At 31.3% G+C, this 18,185-nt stretch overlaps 2 protein-coding genes and 1 long non-coding RNA gene across 3 annotated transcripts; 2 read left to right on the forward strand and 1 right to left on the reverse strand.

Moving 5' to 3' along the window:
* The first annotated feature begins 10,919 nt into the window (after positions 1-10,919).
* Positions 10,920-15,067, forward strand: LOC124435927. The gene is made up of 12 exons (XM_046985858.1): positions 10,920-10,977; positions 11,146-11,205; positions 11,346-11,420; positions 11,517-11,576; positions 12,358-12,480; positions 12,547-12,688; positions 12,760-12,864; positions 13,229-13,293; positions 13,358-13,643; positions 13,765-13,953; positions 14,025-14,160; positions 14,911-15,067. Exons 1-12 carry the CDS (start codon positions 10,951-10,953, stop codon positions 15,065-15,067), a joined length of 1,425 nt encoding a protein of 474 aa, XP_046841814.1. The 5' UTR covers positions 10,920-10,950.
* A 298-nt stretch (positions 15,068-15,365) lies between these two features.
* On the forward strand, positions 15,366-16,728 carry LOC124436230. Its single transcript, XM_046986173.1, has 4 exons — positions 15,366-15,894; positions 15,999-16,082; positions 16,187-16,309; positions 16,380-16,728. The coding sequence occupies exons 1-4, from the start codon at positions 15,366-15,368 to the stop codon at positions 16,628-16,630; spliced, it is 987 nt and encodes a 328-aa protein (XP_046842129.1). The 3' UTR covers positions 16,631-16,728.
* A 154-nt stretch (positions 16,729-16,882) lies between these two features.
* LOC124436256 lies at positions 16,883-17,529 on the reverse strand. The gene is made up of 3 exons (XR_006945260.1): positions 17,472-17,529; positions 17,305-17,376; positions 16,883-17,201 (listed from the first exon to the last, which is right to left on the reverse strand). It is a non-coding gene; the product is annotated as an uncharacterized LOC124436256 (long non-coding RNA).
* Between the last annotated feature and the right edge of the window lie 656 nt (positions 17,530-18,185).

The following is an 18,185-nucleotide window of genomic DNA, read 5'->3' on the forward strand; positions in this document are numbered from 1 at the left end:
AGAATTTTTTAAACTTGGCCAGAATATAGATAATTATATTGTCTAAAATATATCAAAATCTGGAGGTGGCACAAAAATAAATGATAGAAAATCATCGACAAAGTCGGATGACACGAATGCGCGTAATATAATCTATATAATTAACTTCCTATATCATAATTTTTCAAAGAAAGGCCTATAAATAAAACTACACGGTAGAATTTTTAAACTTGGCCAGAATATAGATAATTATATTGTCAAAATATATCAAAATTGGAGGTGGCACAAAAATAAATGATAGAAAATCATCGATAAAGTCGGATGACACGAATGCGCGTAATATAATCTTATATATTTAAGTTAAGAATTCCGGTTCTTTAACAAACAAAGTCTTATAAATAAAAAACTACACGGTAGAAATTTTTTAAACTTGGCCATATTGTAGATATTCTCATTGTCTAAAATATATCCAAAATCTGGAGGTGGCACAAAAAAATAAATGATAGAAAATCATCGACAAAGTCGGATGACACAGTCGTAATTACGACAAAGTCGTAATTATATAAGATCATATTACACGCATTCGTGTCATCCGACTTTATCGATGATTTTCTACAACTTATTTTTTTGTGCACTCTCCAGATTTTGGATATATGACAATAAAATATCTACAATGTATTTAGTTTAAAAATACCGTGTTTGCAAAGTTACCTGACATAGGAAGTTAATTATTAAATATTATATTACGCGTATTCGTGTCATCCGACTTTGCGATGATTTTCTACAACTTATTTTTTGTGCCACCTCCAGATTTTGATATATTTTAGATAATATAATTATCTATATTCTGGCCAAGTTAAAAAATTTCTACCGTGTAGTTTTGTATTTATAGGCCTTCATTACATGGATATAGGAAGTTAATTATATAAGATTATATTACGTGTATTCGTGTCATCCGACTTTGTCGATGATTTTCTATCATTTATTTTTGTGCCCTCCAGATTTTGATATATTTTAGACAATATATTATCTATATTCTGGCCAAGTTTAAAAATTCTACCGTGTAGTTTTTAGCTATAGAGCTGTTTGTCGAATGTGGTGCCAACTTCACGGTTTATACCAGAGTACATTCTCAAGGAATATTATTTCTTTTATTTTTTTGTGCCACCTCCAGATTTTGGATATATTATAGACAATAAGAATATCTACAATATGGCCAAGTTTAAAAAATTTCTACCGTGTAGTTTTTTATTTATAAGGCTTTGTTTGTTAAAGAACTGGAATTATTAACTTAAATATATAAGATTATATTACGCGCATTCGTGTCATCCGACTTTATCGATGATTTTCTATCATTTATTTTTTTGTGCCACCTCCAGATTTTGGATATATTTTAGACAATATAATTATCTATATTCTGGCCAAGTTTAAAAAAATTCTACCGTGTAGTTTTTTATTTATAGGCCTTTCTTTGAAAAATTACATGGATATAGGAAGTTAATTATATAAGATTATATTACGCGCATTCGTGTCATCCGACTTTGTCGATGATTTTCTATCATTTATTTTTTTGTGCCACCTCCAGATTTTGGATATATTTTAGACAATATAATTATCTATATTCTGGCCAAGTTTAAAAAAATTCTACCGTGTAGTTTTTTATTTATAGGCCTTTGTTTGTAAAGTTACCTGGACATAGGAAGTTAATTATTAAATATTATATTACGCGTATTCGTGTCATCCGACTTTGCCGATGATTTTCTACAACTTATTTTTTTGTGCCACCTCCAGATTTTGGATATATTTTAGATAATATAATTATCTATATTCTGGCTAAGTTTAAAAATTTCTACCGTGTTGTTTTTATTTATAGGCCTTTGTTTGAAAAATTACATGGATATAGGAAGTTAATTATATAAGATTATATTACGCGCATTCGTGTCATCCGACTTTGTCGATGATTTTCTATCATTTATTTTTTTGTGCCACCTCCAGATTTTGGATATATTTTAGACAATATAATTATCTATATTCTGGCCAAGTTTAAAAAATTCTACCTTGTAGTTTTTAGCTATAGAGCTGTTTGTCGAATGTGGTGCCAACTTCACGGTTTATACCAGAGTACATTCTCAAGGAATATTATTTCTTTATTTTTTTGTGCCACCTCCAGATTTTGGATATATTATAGACAATAAGAATATCTACAATATGGCCAAGTTTAAAAAATTTCTATCGTGTAGTTTTTATTTATAAGGCTTTGTTTGTTAAAGAACCGGAATTTTAACTTAAATATATAAGATTATATTACGCGCATTCGTGTCATCCGACTTTATCGATGATTTTCTATCATTTATTTTTTGTGCCACCTCCAGATTTTGGATATATTTTAGACAATATAATTATCTATATTCTGGCCAAGTTTAAAAAAATTCTACCGTGTAGTTTTTTATTTATAAGGCTTTGTTTGTTTTAGAACCGGAATTCTAAACGTAATTATATAAGATCATATTACATGCATTCGTGTCATCCGACTTTGTCGATGATTTTCTATCATTTATTTTTGTGCCACCTCCAGATTTTGGATATGTCATAGACAATAAGAATATCTACAATATGGCCAAGTTTAAAAATTTCTACCGTGTAGTTTTTATTTATAAGGCTTTGTTTGTTAAAGAACTGGAATTCTTAACTTAAATATATAAGATTATATTACGCGCATTCGTGTCATCCGACTTTATCGATGATTTTCTATCATTTATTTTTGTGCCACCTCCAGATTTTGGATATATTTTAGACAATATAATTATCTATATTCTGGCCAAGTTTAAAAATTCTACCGTGTAGTTTTTATTTATAGGCCTTTCTTTGAAAATTACATGGATATAGGAAGTTAATTATATAAGATTATATTACGCGCATTCGTGTCATCCGACTTTGTCGATGATTTTCTATCATTTATTTTTTTGTGCCACCTCCAGATTTTGGATATATTTTAGACAATATAATTATCTATATTCTGGCCAAGTTTAAAAAATTCTACCGTGTAGTTTTTTAGCTATAGAGCTGTTTGTCGAATGTGGTGCCAACTTCACGGTTTATACCAGAGTACATTCTCAAGGAATATTATTTCTTTTATTTTTTTGTGCCACCTCCAGATTTTGGATATATTATAGACAATAAGAATATCTACAATATGGCCAAGTTTAAAAAATTTCTACCGTGTAGTTTTTTATTTATAAGGCTTTGTTTGTTAAAGAACCGGAATTCTTAACTTAAATATATAAGATTATATTACGCGCATTCGTGTCATCCGACTTTATCGATGATTTTCTATCATTTATTTTTTTGTGCCACCTCCAGATTTTGGATATATTTTAGACAATATAATTATCTATATTCTGGCCAAGTTTAAAAAATTCTACCGTGTAGTTTTTATTTATAAGGCTTTGTTTGTTTTAGAACCGGAATTCTAAACGTAATTATATAAGATCATATTACATGCATTCGTGTCATCCGACTTTGTCGATGATTTTCTATCATTTATTTTTGTGCCACCTCCAGATTTTGGATATGTCATAGACAATAAGAATATCTACAATATGGCCAAGTTTAAAAATTTCTACCGTGTAGTTTTTATTTATAAGGCTTTGTTTGTTAAAGAACTGGAATTCTTAACTTAAATATATAAGATTATATTACGCGCATTCGTGTCATCCGACTTTGTCGATGATTTTCTATCATTTATTTTTGTGCCACCTCCAGATTTTGGATATATTTTAGACAATATAATTATCTATATTCTGGCCAAGTTTAAAAATTCTACCGTGTAGTTTTTATTTATAGGCCTTTGTTTGAAAAATTACATGGATATAGGAAGTTAATTATATAAGATTATATTACGCGCATTCGTGTCATCCGACTTTGTCGATGATTTTCTATCATTTATTTTTGTGCCACCTCCAGATTTTGGATATATTTTAGACAATATAATTATCTATATTCTGGCCAAGTTTAAAAATTCTACCTTGTAGTTTTTAGCTATAGAGCTGTTTGTCGAATGTGGTGCCAACTTCACGGTTTATACCAGAGTACATTCTCAAGGAATATTATTTCTTTTATTTTTGTGCCACCTCCAGATTTTGGATATATTATAGACAATAAGAATATCTACAATATGGCCAAGTTTAAAAATTTCTACCGTGTAGTTTTTATTTATAAGGCTTTGTTTGTTAAAGAACCGGAATTTTAACTTAAATATATAAGATTATATTACGCGCATTCGTGTCATCCGACTTTATCGATGATTTTCTATCATTTATTTTTTTGTGCCACCTCCAGATTTTGGATATATTTTAGACAATATAATTATCTATATTCTGGCCAAGTTTAAAAAAATTCTACCGTGTAGTTTTTTATTTATAAGGCTTTGTTTATTTTAGAACCGGAATTCTAAACGTAATTATATAAGATCATATTACATGCATTCGTGTCATCCGACTTTGTCGATGATTTTCTATCATTTATTTTTTTGTGCCACCTCCAGATTTTGGATATATCATAGACAATAAGAATATCTACAATATGGCCAAGTTTAAAAAATTTCTACCGTGTAGTTTTTTATTTATAAGGCTTTGTTTGTTAAAGAACTGGAATTCTTAACTTAAATATATAAGATTATATTACGCGCATTCGTGTCATCCGACTTTATCGATGATTTTCTATCATTTATTTTTTTGTGCCACCTCCAGATTTTGGATATATTTTAGACAATATAATTATCTATATTCTGGCCAAGTTTAAAAAATTCTACCGTGTAGTTTTTTTTATAGGCCTTTCTTTGAAAAATTACATGGATATAGGAAGTTAATTATATAAGATTATATTACGCGCATTCGTGTCATCCGACTTTGTCGATGATTTTCTATCATTTATTTTTTGTGCCACCTCCAGATTTTGGATATATTTTAGACAATATAATTATCTATATTCTGGCCAAGTTTAAAAAAATTCTACCGTGTAGTTTTTTATTTATAGGCCTTTGTTTGTAAAGTTACCTGGACATAGGAAGTTAATTATTAAATATTATATTACGCGTATTCGTGTCATCCGACTTTGCCGATGATTTTCTACAACTTATTTTTTTGTGCCACCTCCAGATTTTGGATATATTTTAGATAATATAATTATCTATATTCTGGCCAAGTTTAAAAAATTTCTACCGTGTTGTTTTTTATTTATAGGCCTTTGTTTGAAAAATTACATGGATATAGGAAGTTAATTATATAAGATTATATTACGCGCATTCGTGTCATCCGACTTTGTCGATGATTTTCTATCATTTATTTTTTGTGCCACCTCCAGATTTTGGATATATTTTAGACAATATAATTATCTATATTCTGGCCAAGTTTAAAAATTCTACCGTGTAGTTTTTAGCTATAGAGCTGTTTGTCGAATGTGGTGCCAACTTCACGGTTTATACCAGAGTACATTCTCAAGGAATATTATTTCTTTATTTTTTGTGCCACCTCCAGATTTTGGATATATTATAGACAATAAGAATATCTACAATATGGCCAAGTTTAAAAATTTCTACCGTGTAGTTTTTATTTATAAGGCTTTGTTTGTTAAAGAACCGGAATTCTTAACTTAAATATATAAGATTATATTACGCGCATTCGTGTCATCCGACTTTATCGATGATTTTCTATCATTTATTTTTGTGCCACCTCCAGATTTTGGATATATTTTAGACAATATAATTATCTATATACTGGCCAAGTTTAAAAAATTCTACCGTGTAGTTTTTATTTATAGGCCTTTGTTTGAAAGATTACATGGATATAGGAAGTTAATTATATAAGATTATATTACGCGCATTCGTGTCATCCGACTTTGTCGATGATTTTCTATCATTTATTTTTGTGCCACCTCCAGATTTTGGATATATTTTAGACAATATAATTATCTATATTCTGGCCAAGTTTAAAAAATTCTACCGTGTAGTTTTTATTTATAAGGCTTTGTTTGTTTTAGAACCGAATTCTAAACGTAATTATATAAGATCATATTACATGCATTCGTGTCATCCGACTTTGTCGATGATTTTCTATCATTTATTTTTTTGTGCCACCTCCAGATTTTGGATATGTCATAGACAATAAGAATATCTAAAATATGGCCAAGTTTAAAAATTTCTACCGTGTAGTTTTTATTTATAAGGCTTTGTTTGTTAAAGAACTGGAATTCTTAACTTAAATATATAAGATTATATTACGCGCATTCGTGTCATCCGACTTTATCGATGATTTTCTATCATTTATTTTTTTGTGCCACCTCCAGATTTTGGATATATTTTAGACAATATAATTATCTATATTCTGGCCAAGTTTAAAAAAATTCTACCGTGTAGTTTTTTATTTATAGGCCTTTCTTTGAAAAATTACATGGATATAGGAAGTTAATTATATAAGATTATATTACGCGCATTCGTGTCATCCGACTTTGTCGATGATTTTCTATCATTTATTTTGTGCCACCTCCAGATTTTGGATATATTTTAGACAATATAATTATCTATATTCTGGCCAAGTTTAAAAAATTCTACCTTGTAGTTTTTAGCTATAGAGCTGTTTGTCGAATGTGGTGCCAACTTCACGGTTTATACCAGAGTACATTCTCAAGGAATATTATTTCTTTTATTTTTTGTGCCACCTCCAGATTTTGGATATATTATAGACAATAAGAATATCTACAATATGGCCAAGTTTAAAAAATTTCTACCGTGTAGTTTTTTATTTATAAGGCTTTGTTTGTTAAAGAACCGGAATTCTTAACTTAAATATATAAGATTATATTACGCGCATTCGTGTCATCCGACTTTATCGATGATTTTCTATCATTTATTTTTGTGCCACCTCCAGATTTTGGATATATTTTAGACAATATAATTATCTATATTCTGGCCAAGTTTAAAAAATTCTACCGTGTAGTTTTTATTTATAAGGCTTTGTTTGTTTTAGAACCGAATTCTAAACGTAATTATATAAGATCATATTACATGCATTCGTGTCATCCGACTTTGTCGATGATTTTCTATCATTTATTTTTGTGCCACCTCCAGATTTTGGATATGTCATAGACAATAAGAATATCTACAATATGGCCAAGTTTAAAAATTTCTACCGTGTAGTTTTTATTTATAAGGCTTTGTTTGTTAAAGAACTGGAATTTTAACTTAAATATATAAGATTATATTACGCGCATTCGTGTCATCCGACTTTATCGATGATTTTCTATCATTTATTTTTGTGCCACCTCCAGATTTTGATATATTTTAGACAATATAATTATCTATATTCTGGCCAAGTTTAAAAATTCTACCGTGTAGTTTTTATTTATAGGCCTTTCTTTGAAAAATTACATGGATATAGGAAGTTAATTATATAAGATTATATTACGCGCATTCGTGTCATCCGACTTTGTCGATGATTTTCTATCATTTATTTTTGTGCCACCTCCAGATTTTGGATATATTTTAGACAATATAATTATCTATATTCTGGCCAAGTTTAAAAAAATTCTACCGTGTAGTTTTTTATTTATAGGCCTTTGTTTGTAAAGTTACCTGGACATAGGAAGTTAATTATTAAATATTATATTACGCGTATTCGTGTCATCCGACTTTGCCGATGATTTTCTACAACTTATTTTTGTGCCACCTCCAGATTTTGATATATTTTAGATAATATAATTATCTATATTCTGGCCAAGTTTAAAAATTTCTACCGTGTTGTTTTTATTTATAGGCCTTTGTTTGAAAAATTACATGGATATAGGAAGTTAATTATATAAGATTATATTACGCGCATTCGTGTCATCCGACTTTGTCGATGATTTTCTATCATTTATTTTTGTGCCACCTCCAGATTTTGGATATATTTTAGACAATATAATTATCTATATTCTGGCCAAGTTTAAAAAATTCTACCTTGTAGTTTTTAGCTATAGAGCTGTTTGTCGAATGTGGTGCCAACTTCACGGTTTATACCAGAGTACATTCTCAAGGAATATTATTTCTTTTATTTTTGTGCCACCTCCAGATTTTGGATATATTATAGACAATAAGAATATCTACAATATGGCCAAGTTTAAAAAATTTCTACCGTGTAGTTTTTTATTTATAAGGCTTTATTTGTTAAAGAACCGGAATTCTTAACTTAAATATATAAGATTATATTACGCGCATTCGTGTCATCCGACTTTATCGATGATTTTCTATCATTTATTTTTTTGTGCCACCTCCAGATTTTGGATATATTTTAGACAATATAATTATCTATATTCTGGCCAAGTTTAAAAATTCTACCGTGTAGTTTTTATTTATAGGCCTTTGTTTGAAAGATTACATGGATATAGGAAGTTAATTATATAAGATTATATTACGCGTATTCGTGTCATCCGACTTTGTCGATGATTTTCTATCATTTATTTTTGTGCCACCTCCAGATTTTGGATATATTTTAGACAATATAATTATCTATATTCTGGCCAAGTTTAAAAATTCTACCGTGTAGTTTTTTATTTATAAGGCTTTGTTTGTTTTAGAACCGGAATTCTAAACGTAATTATATAAGATCATATTACATGCATTCGTGTCATCCGACTTTGTCGATGATTTTCTATCATTTATTTTTTTGTGCCACCTCCAGATTTTGGATATGTCATAGACAATAAGAATATCTACAATATGGCCAAGTTTAAAAAAATTCTACCGTGTAGTTTTTTAGCTATAGAGCTGTTTGTCGAATGTGGTGCCAACTTCACGGTTTATTCTAAAGGAATACTATTCCTTTTATTTTTTTGTGCACTCTCCAGATTTTGGATATGTTATAGACAATAAAAATATCTACAATATGGCCAAGTTTAAAAAAATTCTACCGTGTAGTTTTTTATTTACAGGCCTTTGTTTGCAAAGATACCTTGATATAGGAAGTTAATTATATAATATTATATTACGCGTATTCGTGTCATCCGACTTTGCCGATGATTTTCTACAACTTATTTTTTTGTGCACTCTCCAGATTTTGGATATGTTATAGACAATAAAAATATCTACAATATGGCCAAGTTTAAAAAAATTCTACCGTGTAGTTTTTTATTTATAGGCCTTTGTTTGTAAAGTTACCTGGACATAGGAAGTTAATTATTAAATATTATATTACGCGTATTCGTGTCATCCGACTTTGCCGATGATTTTCTACAACTTATTTTTTTGTGCCACCTCCAGATTTTGGATATATTTTAGATAATATAATTATCTATATTCTGGCCAAGTTTAAAAAATTTCTACCGTGTTGTTTTTATTTATAGGCCTTTGTTTGAAAAATTACATGGATATAGGAAGTTAATTATATAAGATTATATTACGCGCATTCGTGTCATCCGACTTTGTCGATGATTTTCTATCATTTATTTTTTTGTGCCACCTCCAGATTTTGGATATATTTTAGACAATATAATTATCTATATTCTGGCCAAGTTTAAAAAAATTCTACCGTGTAGTTTTTTAGCTATAGAGCTGTTTGTCGAATGTGGTGCCAACTTCACGGTTTATACCAGAGTACATTCTCAAGGAATATTATTTCTTTTATTTTTGTGCCACCTCCAGATTTTGGATATATTATAGACAATAAGAATATCTACAATATGGCCAAGTTTAAAAAATTTCTACCGTGTAGTTTTTTATTTATAAGGCTTTGTTTGTTAAAGAACCGGAATTCTTAACTTAAATATATAAGATTATATTACGCGCATTCGTGTCATCCGACTTTATCGATGATTTTCTATCATTTATTTTTTTGTGCCACCTCCAGATTTTGGATATATTTTAGACAATATAATTATCTATATTCTGGCCAAGTTTAAAAAAATTCTACCGTGTAGTTTTTTATTTATAGGCCTTTGTTTGAAAGATTACATGGATATAGGAAGTTAATTATATAAGATTATATTACGCGCATTCGTGTCATCCGACTTTGTCGATGATTTTCTATCATTTATTTTTGTGCCACCTCCAGATTTTGGATATATTTTAGACAATATAATTATCTATATTCTGGCCAAGTTTAAAAATTCTACCGTGTAGTTTTAGCTATAGAGCTGTTTGTCGAATGTGGTGCCAACTTCACGGTTTATATCAGAGTACATTCTCAAGGAATATTATTTCTTTTATTTTGTGCCACCTCCAGATTTTGGATATATTATAGACAATAAGAATATCTACAATATGGCCAAGTTTAAAAATTTCTACCGTGTAGTTTTTATTTATAAGGCTTTGTTTGTTAAAGAACCGGAATTCTTAACTTAAATATATAAGATTATATTACGCGCATTCGTGTCATCCGACTTTATCGATGATTTTCTATCATTTATTTTTTGCCACCTCCAGATTTTGGATATATTTTAGACAATATAATTATCTATATTCTGGCCAAGTTTAAAAAATTCTACCGTGTAGTTTTTATTTATAGGCCTTTGTTTGAAAGATTACATGGATATAGGAAGTTAATTATATAAGATTATATTACGCGCATTCGTGTCATCCGACTTTGTCGATGATTTTCTATCATTTATTTTTTGTGCCACCTCCAGATTTTGGATATATTTTAGACAATATAATTATCTATATTCTTTTCGTATTACATAATGCTTATGATTGTGAAATTATTAAAGCCATTCATTCACTTGCATTTCTAGGGGAGTTATCTACGGATGATAATTGTGGTGGTATACATTGTTTCAAGTACATATAGATAGCCCTCTTTGGTTTAAATATTTTAACATATTCACTAATGTGCAAGAGTTGATAGTTGACTTTGGAATTTGTGAACTATTTTGGAGTTCCTACTTTGCTCTCTTACAAGGTCTCTGTACATATTAGTACAATTATGTTGCTTATAAAATTTTGGCATGTCCAACGAAAGCTTGTACAGAAAGGTAAGAAGGAAATATGTTGCATTTAAGCTTGATTGTTGTAAGCCCACCAGCAGCGCCGAACAGATACATTTTCTTCCTATTGCAAGTTAATTGTTTAGTGGTAGTAAACATCTGTGTGAAATATGTTTTAGTTGACAACTTATAATACATTGTTTCATCACAAAATAGATGGCCCCTCATAGCAGTCAATCTAAATCAAACGAAGACTACGAAGTGGAATGTAATGTGGTTAGTCTCTAAGTATCTCAAAATTATGAAGTCTGAAATATCTGTGTGGGATGTGTTGCATTAAAGTTGTGAACCTTAGGTGAAATGAAAAATTAAATATGTTACTTATCATATATGGAGCATTGCAAACTTTCTCTTAGGAAATGCATGATGATCATCCATTGTTAGAAGAATGTGTTGAGTCAAACATCACTCTTGAACAACCGTTGCATCTGGTTAGTTTTTAGTTGAATTATTCAGGTTTCTGTAAAGTAATACAGTAAATTCTTTATGCTTGTCAGAAAGCCAAAGTAATATTGTAAACTCTTTAGATTTCCCAGAATATTGATGAAACTATTACCGTTGATGTCGACAAATCTCAACCTGATGAAGTAAGTGCAACTTGCAGATACAAATATAGTGCTCAGAGCAATATGAAATAAAGTAGCACAGATAAGATGAAATCTTAATAGTTTAAAACTTAACTCAGGATTTATGCTTGATGCAATCTACTATAATGTATTTAATGTGATTCTCACCTATAATATGCAATAATATACTTTCTGCCAAAGTGCAGGGTTACCATCTATGTATATGGTAATCATGAGGAGGACACAATGTTTATGTATAAATATATAAAAGTGACTATAAGTTGACTAAGCTTATTGTGAGTAATGTTTATAGTGAAACACCTTAATCATGTTTTCATTTCTCAAATTAATAAGCATATCATAAAATATTATATATCAAATAAATCTTTAAATACTTCAGTTAGCATTCATAATCAAACATTATTGACAATCATAACAACTTATTCATGACTCAATAATCACTATGTCAACAAGATAAATATTTCTCCTTAATGGAAACTTGTTCAAATAATCACCAAGATAATGTAAAACTTTAGGAGAAACAACACACTCATAACATGCATTGGTCTCACAGAAAAGAACCCTACCACAACCTAGGAAGCACTTATGCGTGTTAACACTGACCACTCTAACCCTGGCATACAATGTTTTCATATGAAACTTATCATGAATGTAATTTCCGTTCTCTGCCTAGAAGAAAAACTGTAACCGCTTGTTGACTGGAGTTATTTTCCCTCTTGAAACAATTTAAACTTGAGTCAAAGAATTTAAGTTCCCAACAAAATGTATTGTTTTTTTCTAGAAAAATATTGCAGCTGTTTTGCATTATACTGGGTTATTGCTTCAATTTTCTGCAGTAACAAATTTGGGGGAACATCAATCATTTGCTATTCTTGACTATAATGTGGAGAAAAGAAAAATTATGGTGAGCTCCTTAGTAGTGAATGTATTTTATAATGTTATATTCATATATATTTTACATTTAATTAAGCACACTTCATATGTGTTTGTTCATCGGTACCCTCATTATCATGTAAATGGATTTGTCTGGTTGTTTGGCTGTTCATGTGATCGATTGCGACTGGAATTTGTGCAGGCCCTTAGCTCAAATACTAATTTAAGTACAGATAAAGGTATACACAAGATTATTAAAAATGACTAATTGTAAATTTAAGCACTAACTTCTGGAATACTCTTTTAATAGTTGTAAGCTATCCAAAATGCTTACATATATTGGCAATGGAAAGATTTTTGGAGACTTATGATGAAAATTTGGGAATAACCTCACAAGAATCAAGTTTTTTCAAGAGTATGTTATTGTTCTCATAATGCAGAATAAAGTAAATGGTTTGAACTCGGGAGTGTCGTGACATGTTTGTGGATATAGGTCGTCCAGGTAGTTAAGTCCTGAGAAGGACTGTTTGTGTTGATGTTCCGATCAAAAATTTTTGAAGATGACTACCGCTAAGGTTGTAGAAACGTCAGTCAACACCAACAATAACAGTCATTTTCAGGACTCTACTAACCTGGACGATCTACATCCAGAAACATGTAATAATGCAGAATGGTGGTTATTTTGCTATATGAGAACAGTATGCTAATATCATGCCAACCTGTGAAAAAAGTAATTTTGCATAAAATTGATGGTATGTTTGTTTTTTTAATTTTTTAAGTTGTGGAAAAATCAGGAACATCTGACCCAATAGATCATTCATACTGTGGAATGTTTCCTAAAGAGGTTTTTACTTGCAGTCATTGATTAAATTATAATATGTTCTACGATAGCTCCTTTCATGTTACAGGACTTGTTTAAAGCCGTTAGTGGTGGTCCCAACTGGATTGCTGTAAAACCAGTCAATCGCGAATGGGGCGTGTGCACATTTACTTATTCTAAAGTAGCACTACCTCAAGCAGAGCTAAGATGTTCTAATTGTTCATCTTACCTCTGCATTCATGTTACAACTCTTGGGAAGGCGCTGGAAATCGTACAAGATGATGACGACTCGCAGCTAGCATATTTTAAGTTAGCTTTTGAAACCTCACCTGAAATGAGAAATTACTACGAGTTGGCAACTCGTAGTGAAAAAAGTTAAATTATTTGAAATAGGTAAAGTAGTGTAGTAAATGGAAATAATATATTGTGTTTGTGTAATGGGTGGCCAAAAACATGGAATCGTCATTTAATTTTCAATACTCATTTTTCACACAGGTTGTGATGAGAATGATGCCAATCATTTTGCTAAGCTTCTGGCTATGAACTGGTCAAAGATATTCGTACCTAGTGCTTGTGGTACTTGCTCTTGTGGTGCTGCTTGGGATAAGCGTGATGTATCAGATGACTGGCTGGATGTGGAAGGCTGTCATGTGGCGTATCTTTATGATTTCCACTGTGTGAATGGTTTGTAAACTGAATTATTTATTACTTTCTTTGTATTAGTGTCACGACTACAATCTTCTGTGAATTTTTAGTGTATTATCGACCGTGTTCTACATGCACAAACAAGAAGCGGTACGATGGTATCGAGAACAACGTCTTGTGGTTTGGATCATTTTCCATTTCGCATGCAGTCCTCAAAGATTATATAAGGCATTTTTTGGTTTCAAGGTACGTGTGATAGTCAGTTATCAAGTATGAAGTAAACATTTTTATCTACATGATTAATTATGAATTCATGAAAATATCTTTTCATCTTTTAAATGGTTTAGCCTGCCCATGTATAAATATTACGTGACGTACGTCCAAAGACAAGTTATGTCAGGAAATTTGAATTTTTCTGGCATTATAACTTACACCAAGTTTCGTCTGGCAGTTACTGCAATGATTAGGTAACTTTTTTTTTTATTTCAACCTGCACCAATTTTTTAGGTGAGTTACATGTATTTAAAAGTTTATTTGATCGGATATTCGTTTGTTTAAATTAACTTTTGTTGTAATGCTAAATATAAATGATAAAAGTACGTATGCTACCAATATATATATATCTGTAGCACTTACGTATGTTTAGCATTTGATCATTTCATTGGTGGTGAATTTATGATAAGGGTGGGGAGTGTAGGTGCACAGAGGTGCTCCCACCTGTAGGTAATGGTCAACAAAGGGTACATAGAGAGGTACAAAAAATGAAAACACTATCCTACTTTTAATGTCCAAGAAAGTCTGAACATTTATTTACTATCATTTTACTTTCCTTATGAAGTGGCAACACTGAATAGATCAAATGGCATTCTTATTTATTTTGTTGACAAAAACAGGCAGTATTGTATCCGCTTTTAAGAATAACTATGTTAATTGGTTTTTAACCATAGATCTAAAAAATCCTTGCTGGATACAACACTGATTTTTTACGCTATTTAGATTACTTGACATTGACTTTGTTGACGCTTTTCATTGTAACATCTGTGGAAAACATCCGAAAAAAGTTGTTATGGACGGTACGGCACTTGGTATCCAAAAAACCTTCTTGCCTCGTAAGGTAGCTTCCCCAGAAGGCCCTACGATGGATGGAAGATAAGTGTTTTTTCTGGGTGTGTATTTTTTCATTGGCTAGCTGGACATGTGTTTTATTTTGGGGCGGATTTTTTCCAACACTAGGTTCGAACGCGGAACTTCCTCAATCGGAAGAGGCAGAGAGTTGTTGAAGAAATTTATAAAGAACCAAATTACAGAAGACGAACTCGTGGAATTAACCTCGGAAGTATGAATGTTGTTAGTTGTTTATTGATGTACAATATGCTAAGAACATGTTGTAGCTATTTTTACAGGCTATTTTACTATTGCTCGTTTATTTAGATTTCATCTCCTGGCCTAAAATGCTAATCGTATCCCTTAGAGAGGAACATTTTGGTGTCACGTTTCCAGAACCTTGCATAAGACTTCTCAAAGCACTTGCGTCAGATAAACCTGTTTGTGCAATTGTACCTCCTGTGAGAGAGGTGAAGGATTTGTTGATCAGAATTGCCAACGGAGCAAATCCAAAGGACAATCCATTGTCTGATTTACAACTTTTGCACGAACAGGTCCCCCTCTTGTTTTGTCTTTGCAATCATTTTGCAGAGCTGCCAAACCCCATACGTGTTTTGTGTGGGGAAATGGTCGCCAAAGCGTCCAGTCCTTTTACTGACCAAAACGGGTGTGAGCGTTTGCCCCACAACCTTCCCCAAGTTCAGTGTGATGGTCAGTTAGGTTTTTTTCCATCTTTGCCTTCTCTTGTTGAACGTGGGCACTATGTTCTTGACACAAAAAGAGCTGGTCATTTAGATGATTGTGCCAAAGGCGTTCGTTCAAAGAAGAAGCATGGGTCTTTAATTCCTGGGATATTCCTTATTTTATGTCCGCACGGTATGGCAAAGAAGCATTAATGTTCTTGATCATAGAATGACAGGAAAATTCATCCCGTAAACTCTCCTCATTGAAAAATTATGAGATTTTTTATTGTTTTTTAGGTATTTGTTACGGCTTTCAAGTGATGCCCGATCATGAATCACCCAATGTTCCTTTTACCATTTTAAGAACTCGATTTTCTGAAGGTAATTTGAAGTTTTTGAGGTATTTCTCATTCTTTTACGAGAATTGTGAAATTGTTAGCGTTTCGTTACTCCCAATTGTAAACAAATAAACTTATAATGTTTAGCTCCTGAACTAGTGATCTATGACAACGCGTGCAAACTACACGAGTACTGCCTTAACCGCGATCCTGCTTTTTTTAAAAAATCCAAATTCATCGTCGACAAGTTTCATTGGAGAAACCATTCTGGTATAAAACTCGTATTTTATTATGCTAAGTGTGTCGAAATTGAAACGACTCATATCTTTGACTCTTATAGGTTGCTCTGAGGGATACGATATTAATAGATATCCCATTTTAAAAACGCACAACAGCCAAGCTGCAGAGCAGTGTAACTCTGTAATGAAGCCACTTGCGTCAATGGTTTCATACATGGAATATGACAACTTTTTGCTATTTTCGAAATTGTATATTTGGTACAGAAACATGTTGCGCATAATAAAATGCAATCCTGGACGGGATGTTCCAGAGAGGGAAACGTTTCTTGCAATCAGCAATATTATCAGATAAGTAGTATTTGGAAACCAGTATTATTTAATTGGGAACCATGTTGAAACGAAATGCTAACACTTTGGAACAAACAAAAAAAGTCTAAGTAACAGTTGAAATATTTTTCTAAATTCATCATTTTAAAGAAAATACGTCATATTTATGACATGTCTGCGTAACGTATAGCTGTAACATTTTGTCCTCAAACAGCTTCATATTTTTCGCATTTATAGCATAATGAAAAATTTTGGATATGAAAATGAATGAAATCAATTTTTAAAATGTTGAAATCATAACTCGCACGATATTATAGCTTTTCAACGTCAATGGATAATGCTGGTACTCATTAGTTATTAAGTATATATATTTACTCCACGATTATTCTATGTAGTAGTAATGTTGCACCTCATGACACAATCAGAGTTTATATGAAGAAGTAATTGAACAAATGTGCCGAGCATTGACCATTTATATAACGCCTGTTTTTCATTGTGTGTAAACAGGTCGACTGTTACAGGGACTGAAGAAGCTCTTTTAGCTGCGTACGTCTTCCCTCACTGTTTATATTTTCTATCGATGAGTTGATGCATCCCTAAAATATGATAAAATTATCTGTTATATGTCACATACTGGAATATGTTGCTTTTAAATTATTTGCGTATTTTGCGACAGCAAATGTCTACATAACAAAATACCTCCTTTATTATTACTCTTGCAAACTCTAACAAATATACGCCGCAATCGTGACCATTTTTTTGCCTTGCAACCTGAATGGTGATTAAATAACAACGTTTGTGACATATCCATACATTGACTTTATAGATCAATGTGTTTATGCTTGTCAAACAATTACTCGACTTACATCCGCATAAATAGGCTCTGAAATGCTTCCCATGTGGTCTGGCCATTGTTGCTCTTCTTTATGTGTTGGAGATACCTTAACGTTAAAAAGCTGTTTATGAAGTTAGAAAACATGTCGGTACATATCAAAAGAGGCAACCTGTTAGTTCAGTATGTATAGAAATAACAACCTTCTTATGTTTGAAGCAACAGTTTTATTCTTCCAACCCATGCTGCACAACACGTATAAACGACTTGTGAAAACTTCAAAGACCACTAGCCACCAATGTGTCCTTTAAAATATATCATGTCTCAAGTATCTCATAGAATTGAACTATAGAAACTGATTTTCTTTGTAAAATTCTTACATGTCGCAGACTGGTATAAAAATCATTTTATATTGATACATGTTCTTAGGTGTGTATCTCCTCACTCCATGTAAGTTGCATCCCGAAAGATCTAATGGTCGCTTTGATCTGAAAAATTGCAAATATTATAACATGTAATTATCTCTAGAATCTAGGGTGAAATCTTAACCGGACACTTACACGTGTCCTTTCATGAGTAGTTTCTGTTGGAAAAAACTAGAAAAGGCATAATATTGTTCCCCATCGTCTTTTCTTTCTGCCGTTTTGCAGTAATACCTATTGCATTCATGTAATTTAAGTTAGCTTGTAAAGTTTTTATTGCTTCCTTCTATATGTTAGATTTGAATCATTTCACATTACCTTAAAAA

This window comes from Xenia sp. Carnegie-2017, unplaced genomic scaffold, assembly GCF_021976095.1.
Source record: "Xenia sp. Carnegie-2017 unplaced genomic scaffold, XeniaSp_v1 HiC_scaffold_16, whole genome shotgun sequence".
In the NCBI taxonomy this organism is placed as follows: domain Eukaryota; kingdom Metazoa; phylum Cnidaria; class Anthozoa; order Malacalcyonacea; family Xeniidae; genus Xenia; species Xenia sp. Carnegie-2017.